The following is a 17,344-nucleotide window of genomic DNA, read 5'->3' on the forward strand; positions in this document are numbered from 1 at the left end:
TGGCTCCAAACCCCACCCCTGCCTATGCTAACTTGTTACAAAGGAAGGGGGTTTTTGGGGGTTGGAGGGAAGTCAAGGGGAAATAGTAATAGATATAGCAAAGCTAAAGGGAAGAAAGAAAACAGCTTTTATGAAGCATTTAAAGAAAATTCACAGATCAGAAAGAAGTCCAGGGGACAACAAACACTGATAGATACCTTTGGAACTAATGAACTGAACTAAGTACATGCCTTTAAAAAACCAAGCTGTACATATTGAGATTCATGGTTTCCTAATCCTTTCTTTCCTGTTCTACATGTAAATGTTCGTGATTGTTGGTGTTTGTTAATGTCAGAATAACCAAAAATAATTTTTTAAAAAAGTAACCAAAGATTTCATAGCCACCCTTTCAGTCACCCCAACAGCGAACTACCCCCATTCCCTCCCCAGGACCAGAGGAAGAACAAGAAAATAATCAAGGAAAAGCATTGTGCCTGGAGTAGAGGAAAAGCCCTTGAAAATTAAACTGCAGCAAATAGGATTTTAATTGAACTGGACAATCAGAATTAAATGTTCATTCGAAGCTACAGCTCTTAGACAGCTGAGCTTTGAGCCAACTTACTTGTAATCACAGACCATTATGCTGTCTTGCAGAGGAAGATTTTCTATGTGGGAATAAGTCTGATTAAAAAAAAAAATTAGAGTTGTGGTGGGGGGTTGAGAAATTAACACAAAAAACAATTTAATCCGCCAGGAGTTCCCCTACAATTACTGGGAAAACTTCTGGATTGTAACAGGTCCCTTTCTTGTAAGCCTGTCTGTGATCTGCTAGATAAGTTCCAACCCTTAATAAGTCATCATCACCAATTCCTGGCTATGGAAATAATTCTGGGCAAAACCAATTCAGCATCACAAGAAAGGGTCCCTAACTCTGTCTAAGGTGCTAGCCTAGGTTTTGCTATTCAGTGCACGATGAAGTCTATAATGGGCCTCAGGCTCAGACGATAGACATGATGTGGCAAAAAAAAAAAAAAAAAGTTTTGCAGTTACCAGTCATCACGAAACACCAAAAGAATTTCTACTTTGTAAGGCATAGTATGAAGCTTTGCTAATGACAGGCTGTAGTAAGTGAAGCTAATGAATGTGAGGATACATACAGGATAAGATCAGAGTGTATACGTGGAATATTAGTTCTGCCACAGAATCAGGCAATTCTCTCTGGTTTTTATTAGCATGTCAGATTATTCTTCTTCCTCCCCCACTGCCCAGTTGAAAGGAATGGACAATATGAAATGGTACGGACAGTAGAAGAGACCTGATTTGTAAGTAATTCTACTTCCTACCCAAAGAACATTGCACATTGCAATGGGAAAGTAATACTCCCAATAGGTTCCTTGAGGTTACTTTCAACTTTACCCTGAAAGAGAAGGGAGCTCTGGGATTCCAATGGTAGGAGAGAGATACACATCACACAACAGGGAAAATGGTGTCACTATCCAATCCAGCCCACATTTTGCCCCAGGCCTCTACCCCATTTATTTCTGAAAACACAAAGCTGATGGTGAGACATGACTGGTGCACAAAAGGATGGCAGGTATGGGGAAGGAGACCCTCAAACAAAGAGAACACAAGCTCTTGACGCCCGTCATCCGTGCTGGGGTCCTCACAAGCCCAAGTGTGTATCCTGCTTTAAGCAAACAGGACACATGGAAATATACACACACAAAACACATTTGGGGTGATTCTTCACTTTACAAAGGGACTTACTTCAGTATTCCTTTAAGAAACAAGACTTTTAAGGTAGCAAGGTGGTGCAGTGGATAGAGCACTGGCCCTGGAGTCCAGAGGCCCTGAATTCAAATTTGGCTTCAGACACTTACCAGCTGTGTGACCCTGGGCAAGTCACTCAATCCCAACTTCCTCGAAAAAAAAGAAAGAAAGAAGACTTCTTCCTCAAATTTATACATTTAAAATATAATTCAATTTTTTAGAGATTCATCTACATACATTCCCAATAACTTTTTCCTTATGGAAGAGGGCTGAAGTAATGAAAAGTGGGACTAGCTTGGAATCAGAATACTGGAATTCTATTTCCAATTCTGCTCCTTCCTACCTGTACAATCTTGGGAAAATCACTTGATTTCTCTGGGTTTCAGTATCCTCATTTATAAAATGAGGGAATTGGATTATATCATCTCTATGGTCCCTGGGCTCTATACCCATGACCTGTTCAAAAGCAAGTAACATATAAATAAGGAATATATAAAATTTTAAAATAACGCATATTATTAGATACACAATTGTGAGAACCCTGTATTTAAACACTGGCAGGTTGATCATCACCCAGAATTGAATCCAACAAACACAATGTTTGTTCTAACGTCAAATTACCAGCCAAGCCTACTTTACATGTTAGGGGCTTGGCAGGCCTGAGATTCAGGGCTCCCACCATTTGCTTGATAAAAGGAGGCCTCATTTTAAAAATATGCTTTAAAAAGAGTTAAACATAGCAAACTACACAGAGCTAGCGCATACCAACTGTACCATCTAATTACTAAGTTATCAGTTACTAGGTGATAATCTTTATAATTTTAGTTTTCAACTCTGTAGACATTAACACTGATGTCAAGAATCTAGCAACTATAAAGACATGTCTAAGTCTCCCACTCTCATGGCCCTTCCTCACCCTTCTCCAAATTCAAGGTCCCGTTTCTCCCCTGAAGTATTTCAGCCTTTACTTCTTTTTCTAACCCTTCTCTCCTGTGTTTGAGACCTATGTCCCCTAACTAGTTTCAAGGACACATAAAAGACGTTCAGACACTGAGTGAACTGAAAAGAAGCCATGCCATAAGCTGGGATGAATAAACTTTTTTTTTCTTTTCTTTTTTGGAGGCAATCAGGGTAAGTGACTTGCCCAGGGTCACATACTTCATAAGTGTCTGAGACTGGATTTGAACTCAGGTCCTCCTGACTCCAGGGCCAATGCTCTATCCCCTGTGCCACCGAGCTGCCCCACAGTGAATAAACTTTTTTAAAAATATTGATATTGCAATATAATTATATTTCAATATAATTGTTCTCCTTTGTAATGCTTTGCAATTAAAAACATAATTATGAGAATGGGTCTATAGGCTTCACCAGATTGCCAAAGGGGATCATGAGACAAAAAATTTCCTTCCCATATCGGGCATGGTGCTGCATGACCTGATAAGAACACATGCTTTTCGAAAATAACAGAGAATATCAGGCTCAAATCACAGACTCCAAAGATAGCTGCCCGGCTGATAACCACAAAGCTCTAGGCATAGACAGAAAACATAGAGAAAAGTTATGGGAACACAATCATTCTTTTCAAGTACCTCCAGGGCAGTTATAGGAAATGGGGATTAGGCTCTGGGTCACAGAATCATAGATTTACAAATGCAAGGGTCATCGGAGAACATAGTCTAACTCCCTCATTTTATAGATAAGGGAAACTGAGGACATGGGAGATTAAGTAAACACCAAAGTCCTAGGAGAGCCACTAGTCCTGCTTCCAGCCCAGCCCTCATGGCCATTGTCGGAGGAAGCAACTCCTGTGAAGAGAGGGCCAGCCATCCCCACTAACTGCCAGCCAACAGCCACTCACAGGTCATACAAGCAAGTCTAGCCAAAGTGAGGGAAAGATGAGAAGCAGCATGTGCCAGACAGCTCCAACAACTACCATCACTACTCTGACCACCATCTCCCATCAGACCCTGGCGGAAACAGCACAGGACCCTGAGCCCAAGAGCCTTGGGAACAGCAGTGCTTCCAGCCCCGTGCCCACAGACATTATCCAAAGCCTGGCCACTGCTCCTTCAGGGGCTCCTGTCACAGTTACTAAAGACCCAGAAAGGAAAGTTCTTGTCACTGAGTCTTCAGCACTGGCAAACGGTTCAACAACAGAAACTGATATGATTTTATCAGTGGAAATTATATTGAAGAGGAGACATCAACATTTACTTTGCCACTGCACCCTAAGAACCATAAGACTTTTCCATCTGACTTGCAGCTGAAACTGTCTATGTGTGTTTGCTCCTTGAGGGCAGGAACTGTCTTTTCTATTTGTACCACCAGCATTTAGGAAAATGCTTCGCACACAGTAAGTGCTTAATAAATGCTTTATTCATTCATTCATTCATTCATTGTGACTTACCCAGGGTCACACAAGTAGTACACATCGGAAGCAAGATTAGAACCCAGGCATTCCTCAGCAAGGTTGTCCAGTGGATAGAGGACCTGGGTTCAAATCCAGCCTCAGATACTTAATAGTTATGTGAGCCTGGGCAAATCACTTAATTCTCTTCGCCTCAGTTTCCTCATATGTGAATGGGCCGGAGAAGGAAATGGCAAACCACTCCAGTATCTTTGCCAAGAAAACCCCAAATGGGGTCATGAAGAGTTGGGTACGACTGAAAAACGACTGAACAACAACTCTGACTGCAGAACGAGTGCTATGGATAAAAGCTGCAGAAACAAATTTAATCTTGTTAGCGGGAAAAATGTTCTCAGAGCATTTCTGAAAGTGAAGTGGGGCTGCCATGTGAGGTGGTGGGTTCCCCATGGCTGGAAGTCTCTACTCAGAGGCTGAGTCAGGGATGCTGCAGACAGGACTCCTGTCCAAGCAGGAGCTGGGTCAGTCAACCTCTGAGACCCTTCCCAACTCTACGATTCTGCAGCAGTCAGTGGTCAATGTGGTACGATTTTAGTAGGTACCCAAGTTCTACATCCCAAAACTTTTCCCCTAAATGCCCATCATGCTCTGCTATAGGTTATTCTTTTGGTTCTTACAGACTTTTTGGTCCTTCTTCCCTATTAAAATGCAAATACCTCTGGGGAAACATAACAAAGACCTTTGTTAGTCTTTTGTAGGTGCTGAGGCATTTAGCCACGTCCAACTCTTCATGACTCCATTTGGGATTTTCTTGGCAAAGATACTGGAGTGATTTGCCATTTCATTCTCCAGCTCATTTTACAGAGGAGGAAACTGAGGTAAACAGCGTGAAGTGACTTGCCCAGGGTCACACATCTAGCATCTAAGGCCAGACTTGAAATGAGGTCATCCTGACTTCAAGGTCATCATTATATTCACCGCACCACCTAGCTGCCCATGGTTAGCCACCAACCCCTTATCTCTCAATTAGTTCCTGAGCAGGGCTCTCCAGGTAGGCAGCTGAGAACAAAGGTCCATAGGTATAAGGTAGGTAGGGAGGCAAGTACCCAAGGGCCTGGGACCTGAAGTAGGAGAAAAGAACACAGTTAATAGGAGTTTCTTCACAATTCTGGGAAGGGCCCCCACTGCTAAGCACATTTAGCTGACCTGGGCCTGTGGTCTCCCTGCAGGAGCTCTCCTGGATGGGGCTGTTTTCCCCCTCCCCCCATGGCTCTCCTCTCTCTTCCATGTTCCAAGCAGAGCTTAAAATGGGAATGATGAAATGCTGAAGGCAAAAAACACTACTTGGCAGCACAGTCATGTAAAATGAGCTCAAGACCAGGGGTCAGGAGCTGATAGAAAATTCAACTGCAGGCCCAGAATCAGAATGTATTTAATTTTCATTTACCTCCTTTTTCCCTCTTCTCTCCCTGCAGTACCTTACAGTCATTAGCACCAACTGTCCAGCCATGCATCTTCATCAGGATATTGGAAACTGAGGGAAGGACTGGGGAAAGTTTTACAAGCAGGAGAGGTTTTTGTTGCATGTGTGTTTAATACTGGTAGAACTTACTCTCCACCCTCCACAAACCCAAACTCATAAACACCCAATTCTCTACTTGGTTGTTGCTGTTCAGTCATTTTTCAGTCATGTCTGACTCTTTGTGACCCCATTTGGGGTTTTCTTGGCAAAGATACTGGAGTGGTTTACTATTTCCTTCTCCAGTTCACTTTACAGATAAGGAAACTGAGGCAAATGGTTAATTGACTTGCCCAGGGTCACAAAGCTAGCAAGTGTCTGAGGCTGGATTTGGACTCAATAAGATGAGTCTTCCTCTAGGCCCTGTGCTCAATCTACCTCGCCCCCAGCTACCCCATAAACAATTAATCACCCAGTGATCAAGCTCTTGGTGATGTTCAGTTGTGTTCAATTTGTGATCCTGTGGACCATAACACATCAATACCATTCATGGGGTTTTCCTGGTAAAATATTGGAATTGTTTGCCATTTCCTTGTCTAGTAAATTAAGGCAAACAGAGGTTAAGTGACTCCCCCAGAGTCACAGAGCTAGTAAGTGCCTGAGGTCAAATTTGAACTCAGGTCTTGCCTACTCCAGCGCTTTATCCATTGAGCCATCTTACTGCCCCTACTAGCCTGCTCTAAACAAGAGATTTTTTTTTTTAAGGCAATTGGGGTTAAGTGACTTGCCCAGGGTCACACAGCTAGTTAAGTGTCAAGTGTTTCGTCTGAGGCCGCATTTCAACTCAGGTCCTCCTGACTTCAGGGCCGGTGCTCTATCCATTGCGCCACCTAGCTGCCCCTTCTAAACAAGAGATTTAAAGAACTTGGTAGGGTTCTGGTCACCAATATTTCAAAAGCTTTCTGATTTCACTGGTGTGGGTAATCCCTCCACTTATGTAGATCACGATCCCTGAAGCACTTGGTAGATGGTCTTCATGAGCCGCTGTAACTGAAAAGAAAAACTGCCTAATACTGACAGTCTATGGGATATCCAGTTTGACATGTCCAGTAGGCAGATGTAGATGAGAGTCTGCAGTTTAAGAGAGAGGTCAGGGCCGGATAAGTAGATCTGATAGTCGGCATAGAGATGATAATTGAATCCATGGGAGTTGATGACATCCAGATGAAAAAGTATTGAAACTAAAACTAAATCTGCCCTTCAGTGACAGTCAGGCAGCCTGTCTCCAGGCCCTACGCAAAACCTTCCAAAGTAGGATCTGCTAGAGCATGTACTGCCCTTTGAGAGCCCAGAATAGCCTATACAGCATGATGGGATGCTAGAAGTCACTAAACCTTAAGAAAGCCAGCGATGAGCTGAAAAGGTTGAAATGTTCAAAGGGGAGCACTCACTCATATCATATCATATTACATTATATTATATTCCATCCCATCTTCTCCAGCTGACTAACTTCTCTATCACTCTATCCTTTACTCTCTCCCTACCGACCGGCTACTTCCCTACTCCCTATGAACACATCCATGACTCCCCTCAAAATCCTCACTCAATTCATCCATTCCCACCAGTTATCTTTCCTCCCTTTTGGGACTAAATTCATCAAGAAGATTATCTACCATCAGTGCCTCTACTTTTCCTCTCATTTTCTTCTTAATTCTATGGCTTCTGGCTTCATTATTCAACAAGGATGGCTCTCTCTGAAATGATCAATGATCTCATTTAATCACCATATTTAATGGTCTTTTCTCAATCTTCATCCTTCTTGATCCTGACAGCCTCTAACACGGTGGATCACCCTCTCCGTAGATACTCTCTTCTCTCCAGGGTTTCATGACACTACTTCTCTCCTGGTTCTTCTTGCCAGGTCAAATGGCTCTTTCTCAGTCTCCTTTGTGGGATCTTCATTCAGGTCACATCCACTAATGGTGGGGCTCCCCAGGCTCTATCCTGGCCCTTCTTCTTCCTCAACCCTACTTCGTTTGGTGATCTCATCAACTCCCATGGATTCATGATCATCTGTAGGCTGGTGATACTCAGATCTACTTATCCAGCCCCAATCTCTTTCTTAAACTCCAGACTCACATCTACAATAGTCTACTGGACATCTCAGTACTCCAAACTCTTATCTACAACTACCTACTAGACATCTCAAATTGGATATCCCATTGACACCTTAAACCCAATATGTCCCAAACTGAACTCATCATCTTTCCCTAAAAACCCTTCCCTCTTCCTAATTTACCTATTACTGTTGAGGGCACCATTGGTCCTGGAGTCAGGATGACCTGAGTTCAAATCCAGCCCCAGACACTTATTAACTATGTGACCCTGGGCGTATCATTCGAACTCTGCCTCATTTTCCCCATATGTAAAACGGGGATAATAACAGCACCTACCCCCCAGGATTGTTGAAAGAATCAAATGAGATAATAATTATCAAGCACTTAGCACAATGCCTGGCACATAGTAGGTGCTATTGTAAGCTATTATTATTATCCTCCCAGCTACTCAGACTTGTATCCTACACACACCATCCTCACCTCTTCACTTTCTCTTTCCCCATATCCAATCCGTTGTCAAGTACATTCATTTTACCTTTGCAACTTCTCACATATGCCCCCTTCTCTACTCTGACATTGCCACTAACCTGTCACGAACCTTTATCATCTTTTACTTGGACTATTGCAATAGCCTCCTGATTGGTCTCCCTGCCTCGAGTCTTAGCTTACTCCACTCCATCCTCCACTCATTTGCCAAACTGATCTTCCTAAAGTACTGGTCTGATCATTTCACCCCCACTCCTTTTGATAAATGCCAATGACCTCATATTACCTCCAGGATTAGATATCAAATCCTGTTTAGTATCCAGGGTCCTTCATCACCTGCCCACTTCCTACCCTTCCAGTCTGGTTCCACCTTATTCACTCCCACATACTCTACAATCCAGTGACAAGGGTCTTGTGCTGTTCTTTGGACGAGACACTCTTTCTGTCCTCTTTCTCTTTTCACTGGCAGTCCCCTTGTGCCTGGACTTCTCTCCCTCCTCCCCTCTATCTCCTAGATCCCCTCAATTCCTTCAAGTCCCTGCTGAAATCCTACCTTCTCCAAGAAGCCCGTCCCAAACTCCCTTCATGCTAGTGTCTACCCTCTGTTGACTATTTCCAGTTTATCTCGTATACATCTTGTTTGTGCATGGCTGTTTTCATGTTGTCTGCCCCTTAGGCTGTGAGCTCCTCGAGGGCAGGGACTGTCTTTTCCTTTCTTTGTATCCCCAAGGCTTAGCACGGTGCCTAGCACATAGCAGATGCTTAATAAATGCTGGCTGGCTGACTGTTATATGAAGACAGAATCAAGTTTATCCTCTTTATGATGTGATCAAGGGCAGGACTGAAGTCTATAAACAAGAGCATCAATACTGGAAATACAGAATTGTTCATCAGAGCAAAAGACACTAAAACAAGAAGTCACTCCTTAAAGTTTGGACAGAGGTAGGTTTTGGGGACAAATCAGAATTCAGATTCAGACGTGCACAAGTAAACCTACAGAAATCCCCCTGGGTCCACATTCGAACTCTGCCATTTAACATCTCCCTGACCTTTGACCTGTCACCTTTCCCTCTCTGAGCCTTTGTTGCCTTACCTATAAAATGGCAGAGTTAGACTCCATAATCCTTGGTGCCTCCCAGCTATAAATTCTATGATCTTATGATCCCATGATAAGTAGCTCCAAAAATACTCTAGGTAAATTCACAGATGCTCAGTGATGGAAAACTAGGGTTAAGGGGAATGTTGTCAACTTCTTAAAAGTCACTATCAGGAAAACAAACGTGGTCTCTCCCCACATGCCCCTTTCATGATGTCAGGAACAATTCTAAGGACTAGATGAGCCAGAGGTCTAATCCCAAGAGGATCATCATTCACATATGCTTCCCAGGCTCCCTTCAATTTAGAAATGTCAAGGAGAGGGAATTCTATTAGCCTACTCACTCCAAGTGAAGGGACTTCCAAGGTCCCTTCCAGCTCTCATTCTATAACCCTAGGAATAAACCTGTTAGATTATCTGCTGAAATTCAGAAGGGACATTCCAAGGTTATCTCACGCTAGAGGCTTCCTTCCCTGGTTAGAGGAAGTAGCTTCCTCAGTGGTAAGGCCTGGACCATCCTTAGGTCTTTTCTAGCTCCCACAGCTGCTGAGCTATTTTCTGATGGCTAAAACCTCAAATGTCATTTTAAAAACAACCTCCAATGACATCTGAGAACTATTAAGAGATTGTGCGTGTGTGCACACACACACACGTGCAGAGAGACAGATGTGCATTTAATATTGTCTATATGGCTGCATACACAACAGCATATACTATATGACATGCATTATGGATTCACATGCGTATTTCCCAACATATGTACTGAGAGAATGAAAACACAAGATTTGGAAGTCCCACAATCCCCAATTCTACAACACTAATCCTCATGATTCCATGTATTTATGCTTGCACCAAGGATAAATTGAGCTTCTGTCCATTTAAGAGCATATCAGATTCCACATCTACTCCAAGGATTAAGTGATTAGAATAGAGTCTTGGCCACGGAGCAGCCTGTTAGCTCCTGATCAGCTCATCAAGTGGCAGGACTGAACAGACACACAGCAAGGAGGTTGATAAGGTCAACTTCACTCCTCCCAGGCCTCCCCTGGCAGTGCAAAGATCCAGCCACAGGGAGGAAGTGGAGCAACTTTGTATCTTCTCCAAAGTGACCCAGTCTTGTCTAGACAACACCGTCAGTTCATTAAGCAAAAGCCTGAAAGGAAGAGTCCTCTCTGTCTTATCACGAGACCACAGCATTAAATACTTCTAGTTACATCATAATACCTTATAGATAGTTACATCATACCTTAATCAACATGGGCAGGGGTTCCCTCCACAAGCATTAAAAAAAAATAAACCTAATTAATTGTTTACAATGGCTTAGGGATAACTCTTCATTTTCTGCATTAGTGAGGCACAGTTGTCAAAATGAAGAGTATCTTCAGTTGGAAATCAAGAGGTTTGGGTTTCAGCTCTGACTCTGTACCACTAACTCACTCTATGACCTTGAATAGTCAGGACTTCTTTGAGCTTTGTTTTCTAATCTGTAAAATGAGATAATAATATATGTCTTATGGGAGAATCAATTAATAGATGGAAATGCCTTAAAATTTTAAGGAATATTTACATCAGTATTTCAAAAGACTGAGTAGCCTTTCCAATCTCTCTTAATTCTATTGCCTCCCCATGTCAATTACCTCCAATTTGTTCTCAATATATATTGGTTGTACATAGTTGTTTACATGTTGTTCTTCCCCTCCCCCCATTAGACTGTGAGCTCCTTGAGGGCAGCCACTGTCTCTTGCCTTTCTTTGTATCCCCAGATTTAGCAGTGACTGGTCCCTAGCCGGCATTTAATAAATGCTCACTGAATTGACTTGAAGACCCATAGCCTCTCCCTACCTAAGTATGTTGTCTTCATGAATTGCTATACCAAGAAAATAAAAAAATAAAAATCACCCGGTGAGCTTCTCTGAACTTGGCCAATCTACTTCTGGGAAGATACACAGAGTCAAATCACTGGGCCTATATTTGGAGTCTTTCCAGCTTGGAAGGTCCTGCCTGAGCTTGTGATCTGCTGGCACAGCCTTTGAGAATTGAGGGTCACTTCCATGCCCCAATGATGAGACATGTGAGAGGGACTTGAATGGAAGAAGCTCTTGTTCTTGTTGTTGTTGATGTATGTGTATGTATGTGTGTGTGTGTGTGTGTGTGCTGAACATCCTTGATCTATAAGTGATGACAGTATCTGCTTCCTCACATCGTATCTTAACAACCTTAAAGTATAACAGACTGACTATCCACATACCCCTGCAGTCTGTGATTCCACAACCGCCTTAACTATTTCTCTCCCATTCCCACAGATGCTAGTGGTCAAAGGGTAAGACAGGGGTGGGGAACGTGTGGCCTCAGGCCTTCTAAATCCTTAAGTGTGTCCTTTGACTGAACCCAAATTTTACAAATTTTTTGTTCTATAAAATTTAGATTCAGCCAAAAGGCCGCACTTAAGGATTAAGAAAGCTACACGTGGCTTTAAGGCGGCAGGTTCCCCACCCCTGGGATAAGACTATTTTATGAAGCAGAAGATTTGCAAGCCCTATCAGCTGGTGAGAAGCAATAACTATGTCCGGTAACACTTACTACAATCTGGAATAATCAGAAAGTGACACACCAGATCTCCCTCTCTGAGAAATGCTCAACTTGACTCATCTCATTTCTGTCCTGACCACTGCAAACTACTCAATCCTCCCACTGCCTGAATCATTCCTGAAATATACCGTCCTAACATGAAGTAAACTCTCAAGGTTAAGGGGTGATAATATTTAAATAAAGATGATTTGTTAATAACTTAAGATTATTTAAGCCTAGGTATCAACCTGTAACAGCCCAAGGCCACAGCTTGATCAATATGGTGACTATTTAGGCTATTAATTTCTATGCTCTTAAACATATCTTCCTGCTTCCTTCCTCCATACCTAGAACAGTGCAGACTATCAGTTCTAAGTAACCATGTTTGCCATTAAAAGCTAATGATGTAATTAAGAATTAAGTGCTGGTTCTAGACCTTAAATGTGATTGACAGATTAACACAGTGCCACACGACAAATCTACTACAGAAATTAAAGTACAAGCTACTAAGAGGCAAAACTGTGATGTAGTTATGAAGGGACAATAGATGCAGGCCAGGAGACCAGGCATTCTATTTGCTCTTCCCCACTCACCAATATTCATTTCCCATCCCTTTGCCTTTGCACAGGCAGTTCACCCTGCCTGCTTTCCTTCATGCAAACCACCCCTTTGAAATCTCTCAAGACTGAGTTAAAGGACCACCTCCTAAAACAGGCTTTCCTGATTCTAGTTATTAGTAAACATCTCCTCCTCTCCAAACATTTTTTGTTTTGCATTTATTTTGAAAATATTGTTTATTTATCTGTGTACATGTTATTTTCTTCCAGCAGAATATAACCCCCTTGAGGTTTTCTTTCTGCCTCTAAATCCCTAGCACCTCGCACAGTATCTGACATAGAGATTCTTAATAAATGGTTATTAAACTGAATAGAATATTTTAAAAAGGGGGAGTATTATGGGAAGGTGACTGACTCATTGAGACAGACACTCAAAAGACAGGGAGAGAGGAAAACACAATCACACACAGAGTTTGGAACCCTGGCCAAGGAGCAAAAACCAACTTGAACACTTCAAGGCATCAAAATAGTTAACAACTGCTCATATTTCTATGGCTTTCCAAAAGTTTTCAATACATGTTCCTCCCAACAGCCCTGTTAATCAGGATTATGAGTTTTATTATCTTTGTTTTCTGTGTCAGGAAACTGAGTTTCTGAGAAGGAAGGTGACTGGTCCATGGTCAGACAGTTATTATGTGTCTGAGGCCAGACTGAACCCCAGGGCTCCTGACTCCAAGTCCAAAATTCTATCCATGAAAACCATCACATCCCTACACCTGAACTGGCTCACCCTAGGTTATCTCCAGGGAACTATCCTCAGGGGAGCCAGGCCTTTAGTACCTCACTGGGGCAACCCAGAAAGTAGTTCTTTGACACCTAAACACAACAGGGATGTCATGGTATATTTGGGTGAGGGACTGCAATTGTTCAAAATGAGTTTTCCACCTGATTCATTTCCATGTTGGAGGTGCTTCCTTTTTTAAGACACTGCCTCTCTAGACAAAGACTTCAGACCACCATCACCTCTACTGTCTTATCCTAGAGTTTCCTTTGCCTTATTCTGTCACTCAGATAAAGAACTGGATGTTCTAAATGTGCTGATATTCCTACTCTAGACTGGCCAAGATAGGAGAGTGAACACTTCAGTGAATCAGCACCCAGTGACACTCATCAAGAATAATTCGTCAGGGGCAGCTAGGTGGTGCAGTGGATAGAACACCTGCCCTGGAGTCAGGAGGACCTGAGTTCAAATCCGGCCTCAGACACTTGACACTTACTAGCTGTGTGATCCTAGGCAAGTCACTTAACCCCATTGTCTAGCAAAAAACAGAACAAAAAAAAGAATAATTTGTTAGCTAATTGAAGACCTAATGCTTTGATAACAAAGGTAGAACCTCTGACTTAAAGCAAAATTGATTAAATTTCAGTTATAAGAGTATACGAAGAATTCTAAATGATTAGTTTGATAACTATTGTTGCCTTCTAGCCAAAGATTGGTATGTCTAACCCCGGATAGCATTTAAAAAATCCCTATTATCTCAAAGTGAATTATCCAAAATTGATTACATACATAAATCACAGAATTCCATAAATTTAGAAGTAGAAAGGAAATTAGAGACTATCTTTGTAAATAAATCCAAAAGAAGTTTATTAGCTCCAATAACCAGTTTGCCTTCGATCCACATGATACCATCACAGACAGTTTCAAAAATTCCAAAGGGTTGTGCCAATGGCAAAGAAAGAGAGTTTAGAAAAGTCAAATCTACAGATGATGGAAAAATGATAAACCTGGAGAGACAGCATGGATAGAAAACAGAAAGCCAGACAGAGTCAGAATGACCTGAACTGAACGAAGTCCCATCTCTGCCACATACTTACTGGCTGTGTGACCCAGAGCAAGTCATTTTTAAAAGTTTCCTAGGGTCCTGCAAGATTAAGACAAAAAGTCACAAAGTAACTGTTGATTTGATTGGTAGAAAGTGCCCTCACTAGGGAATTTCCTACACTAAAAAATTACAGATCCCAACCCATCGGCCCAAAGTCCCAACACAAAAACCAAACATTCATTTAAACACTCATTTCAACATTATCTCCTCTTAAAGCTTTCTTCCATCAGAACAGGCTTCACTTCTTCCTCTTCCATATCTCCCAAGCCCCACCATCTCCACCCCTGCCTCTGACAAAAGTACAAATAAGTGATGGTCAAAGGGAGGAAAACCAGAAGGGGCCTTTGATAATGAAAGCTGATTAATAAATAAGTTGACTGACAAATGAAAGTTAAAGCAATGTTGTTTGTTTGTTTGTTTGTTTGTTGGGGGTGTGGTAAGTCTCAAATCACCACTCCTTTCTAGCAGTTTCTGTATCTGCAAAACTCAAGCAACTTAGCAACCAGAGGCCAAATAAACTAGTCATGTTCCCAAAGTCATCTCTTTTTCAGAACCCTGAACTAAGCATCGTTCCTATCCAGGACCCACAACTCTGGATGCAAACCTGTGAGCCACCCTCCCCAACCCACATACTGCTCCAAATTCTCCATGTTATTCACACATCCTTCAAGACTTGGTTCTGTTTGACACTAATGTAACTAATGGCAAATTTCATTTGAGCACAGGAGCAGATTCTGCAAAACTTCATAAAACGAAATCATCCTTTTCTCTTAGCCAAGGGGTTGCAGGGCAGGGAAAAGCCGGGACTAAGTCCTTGTCCCATTTCTGGATTCCAAAGCCCGGATTCCCTGGTCGACAAACACCTGGAAGAGGCTGCAGAAGTTGTTCGTATCTTTCTGAGGAGATAATCTTTTTAAAAAAGAATCCAGCCCAAGTCTCCTGGCCTGCTTACCCAGTCATCCAGTTCCCTGACATACGTTCCTTCCTGATTCATGCCTAAGTCTTTCCATTTTGCTTTTTTGTTTTTTCTCCTTTGCTTCTCTGCTTTACTGGTTTTCTGCAACATCACAGATTGCATTTTGGGGACTTGAGCCCCAGTGTGCTATGATGTTGTCATAAACAACCAGGACCAAATGCCTACCCATAATATTAGATGATGCCATTTCCCACCAATCAGGTCTTGCAGGCAGGGAGACCACTCACCAATGAGGGACAAGGCGCTGGAAGGGAGAGAGACCTGGTCATCTGGAACTAAAAATAAGACCGCCTCACAATTGGCCCAGGCTACTTTGCAACAGGAGTTGGGACAGACATATACACACACCATAGGCACACAAGTAAAAGCAGTACACAGGCAAAAAACTTTCACATATGAAAGGAAGTCCATTTTTGTTGCCTTGCTGTTCTGCCCTTTAAAAAAAATTAATTTCCTGCCATTTGCTGACTTGATAAAATAAAAATAAAATAACATAAAATAAAAAACTGTACCAGAGATGATCACTCCCCCACTTCTCCCCTTTGAGACAACTACCCCACCCCGTTCTCATTTTTAAAAGATCGTGTAAAAAGACTATCATAAGGGGTCCAGGACTGGAGGTGAACACTGGGGAAGGAAACCATCCCCCACTGGAGCTTATGGGTCCTTAGGGCCACTCACCTGACCAGCAGTGTCGTACAGTCCCAAGAGATACTGCTTCCCACCCACGGTCACGCTGACTGCAAAGGGATAAATGGGGAGGAGGGAGTTGGGAAATGGGGGAAAGGGGAAAAGAAGGGGAGGAAGAAACACAAAATGACCCAAGTCGTATCACTTGCCTTTTCCCAGTAAGCCTTCTCCCAACCTGAAGGGGTTTGTTGGACAGGGAGGGGAACTACTTAAAAGCTATTACCCTATCTATCCCCCACCCCTAGCATCTGAAAAGTAGGGAGAAATTGAGGCATGCTGTCCCCAACTGCCCAGCAATGACAGCACCTTCGTTCCTTCCCCCCTCCCAACAAGTACCACTTCCTTGACCCCTTCTCTTTCATCTGAGGCCAAGGGAACTGGGGGCAGAGTCGGAGGGGGCTGCCTGGCACCAAACAGAAGGTCAAGCTAGTTGGACTGGTTGGGGAAAGACTTGGGAGAAGTGGCAGAGGATGTCAACTTCGAGTTTGGAGAAGATGGGAGCTCTGGTTAAGATGAAAGGTTTCTGGGGTGCCTAAGTGCCTTAAGGACGTGAAGGACTCCGGGGAAAGGACGCAGGTGCCAAGAAAGGAGTTAAGAGTTGGAAGCGGGAGTAGGGCGGGGGGGGGGGGGGGGGGGGGGGGGGGGGCAGGACTCAAGGGGAGATGAAGAGGGGCTGGCCAGCCTAGGAGGGGAGCTTCCAAAGTTGTGCCAAAGTTGTCACTGCCCAAGAGAGTGGGCTGGGGGTGGCGGCCCCTTAGTCAGCAGTTCCGGCTACCGGGCCACCAGGCTCTCACCTGCATAATGGTCAAAGACAGTGGGGACGTACTCCTCGGGGAAGGCGTCGTTGGCGTAGCTCATGAGCAGGCACGTCTTGCCCACCGCCCCGTCGCCGACCACCACGCACTTCAGCATCAGCGCGCCGGGCCCGTGAGCCATGCTGCGCCCGGCCGGCCTCCGGGCATGGTCCCCCCGGAGCCCCCGCCCCGGCCCCCGGCTCAGCCCCAGCCCGCCTGGGGGCTCAGCCGCCGCCTCCTCGGCTCAGCACTGCAAGGGGAGCACCCCCGCCCCATGCAGCGGCTTCCCCCCACCCCCGGGGAGGGGGCGGCGGGCCCGGGGCGCTGCTGCCGCTGCCGCTCCTGTCTCCACCCCCTCCTCCTTCTCCGGCGCCGCCGCTGCCGCTGCGCCCCCTGCCCCTCTAGCTCAGCGCCTTCACCCTCTACCGAGGATACAATGTATCATAAGACAGTTAGGTCCCCCGGGCAAACAGCAACTTTGGGGAGGGGAGGGGGCGGAGGAGGAGGAGGCCGCTCTCCCCGCCCCCCAAACCCCTGCCCCCACCCCTCTGGGCTCGGCCGCGGGAGGGAGGGGGAGCGGTGGGCGGTATAGAGAGGGAGA

The 17,344-nt window shown here is 44.0% G+C and overlaps 1 protein-coding gene across 1 annotated transcript in view; it reads right to left on the reverse strand.

The window, feature by feature from the left end:
- RHOQ (ras homolog family member Q) overlaps positions 1-16,891 on the reverse strand; it is a 37,914-nt gene extending 21,023 nt beyond the window's left edge. The window contains exons 1-2 of the mRNA XM_027865062.1: positions 16,744-16,891; positions 15,941-15,999 (exon numbers count right to left, since the gene is read on the reverse strand). Coding sequence (XP_027720863.1) covers positions 15,941-15,999; positions 16,744-16,885 — 201 coding nt within the window. The 5' untranslated portion in view covers positions 16,886-16,891. The remainder of the gene's footprint in view (positions 1-15,940; positions 16,000-16,743) is intronic.
- Between the last annotated feature and the right edge of the window lie 453 nt (positions 16,892-17,344).

Source organism: Vombatus ursinus, unplaced genomic scaffold, assembly GCF_900497805.2.
Source record: "Vombatus ursinus unplaced genomic scaffold, bare-nosed wombat genome assembly UNPS02014778.1, whole genome shotgun sequence".
Taxonomy (NCBI): Eukaryota; Metazoa; Chordata; class Mammalia; order Diprotodontia; family Vombatidae; genus Vombatus; species Vombatus ursinus.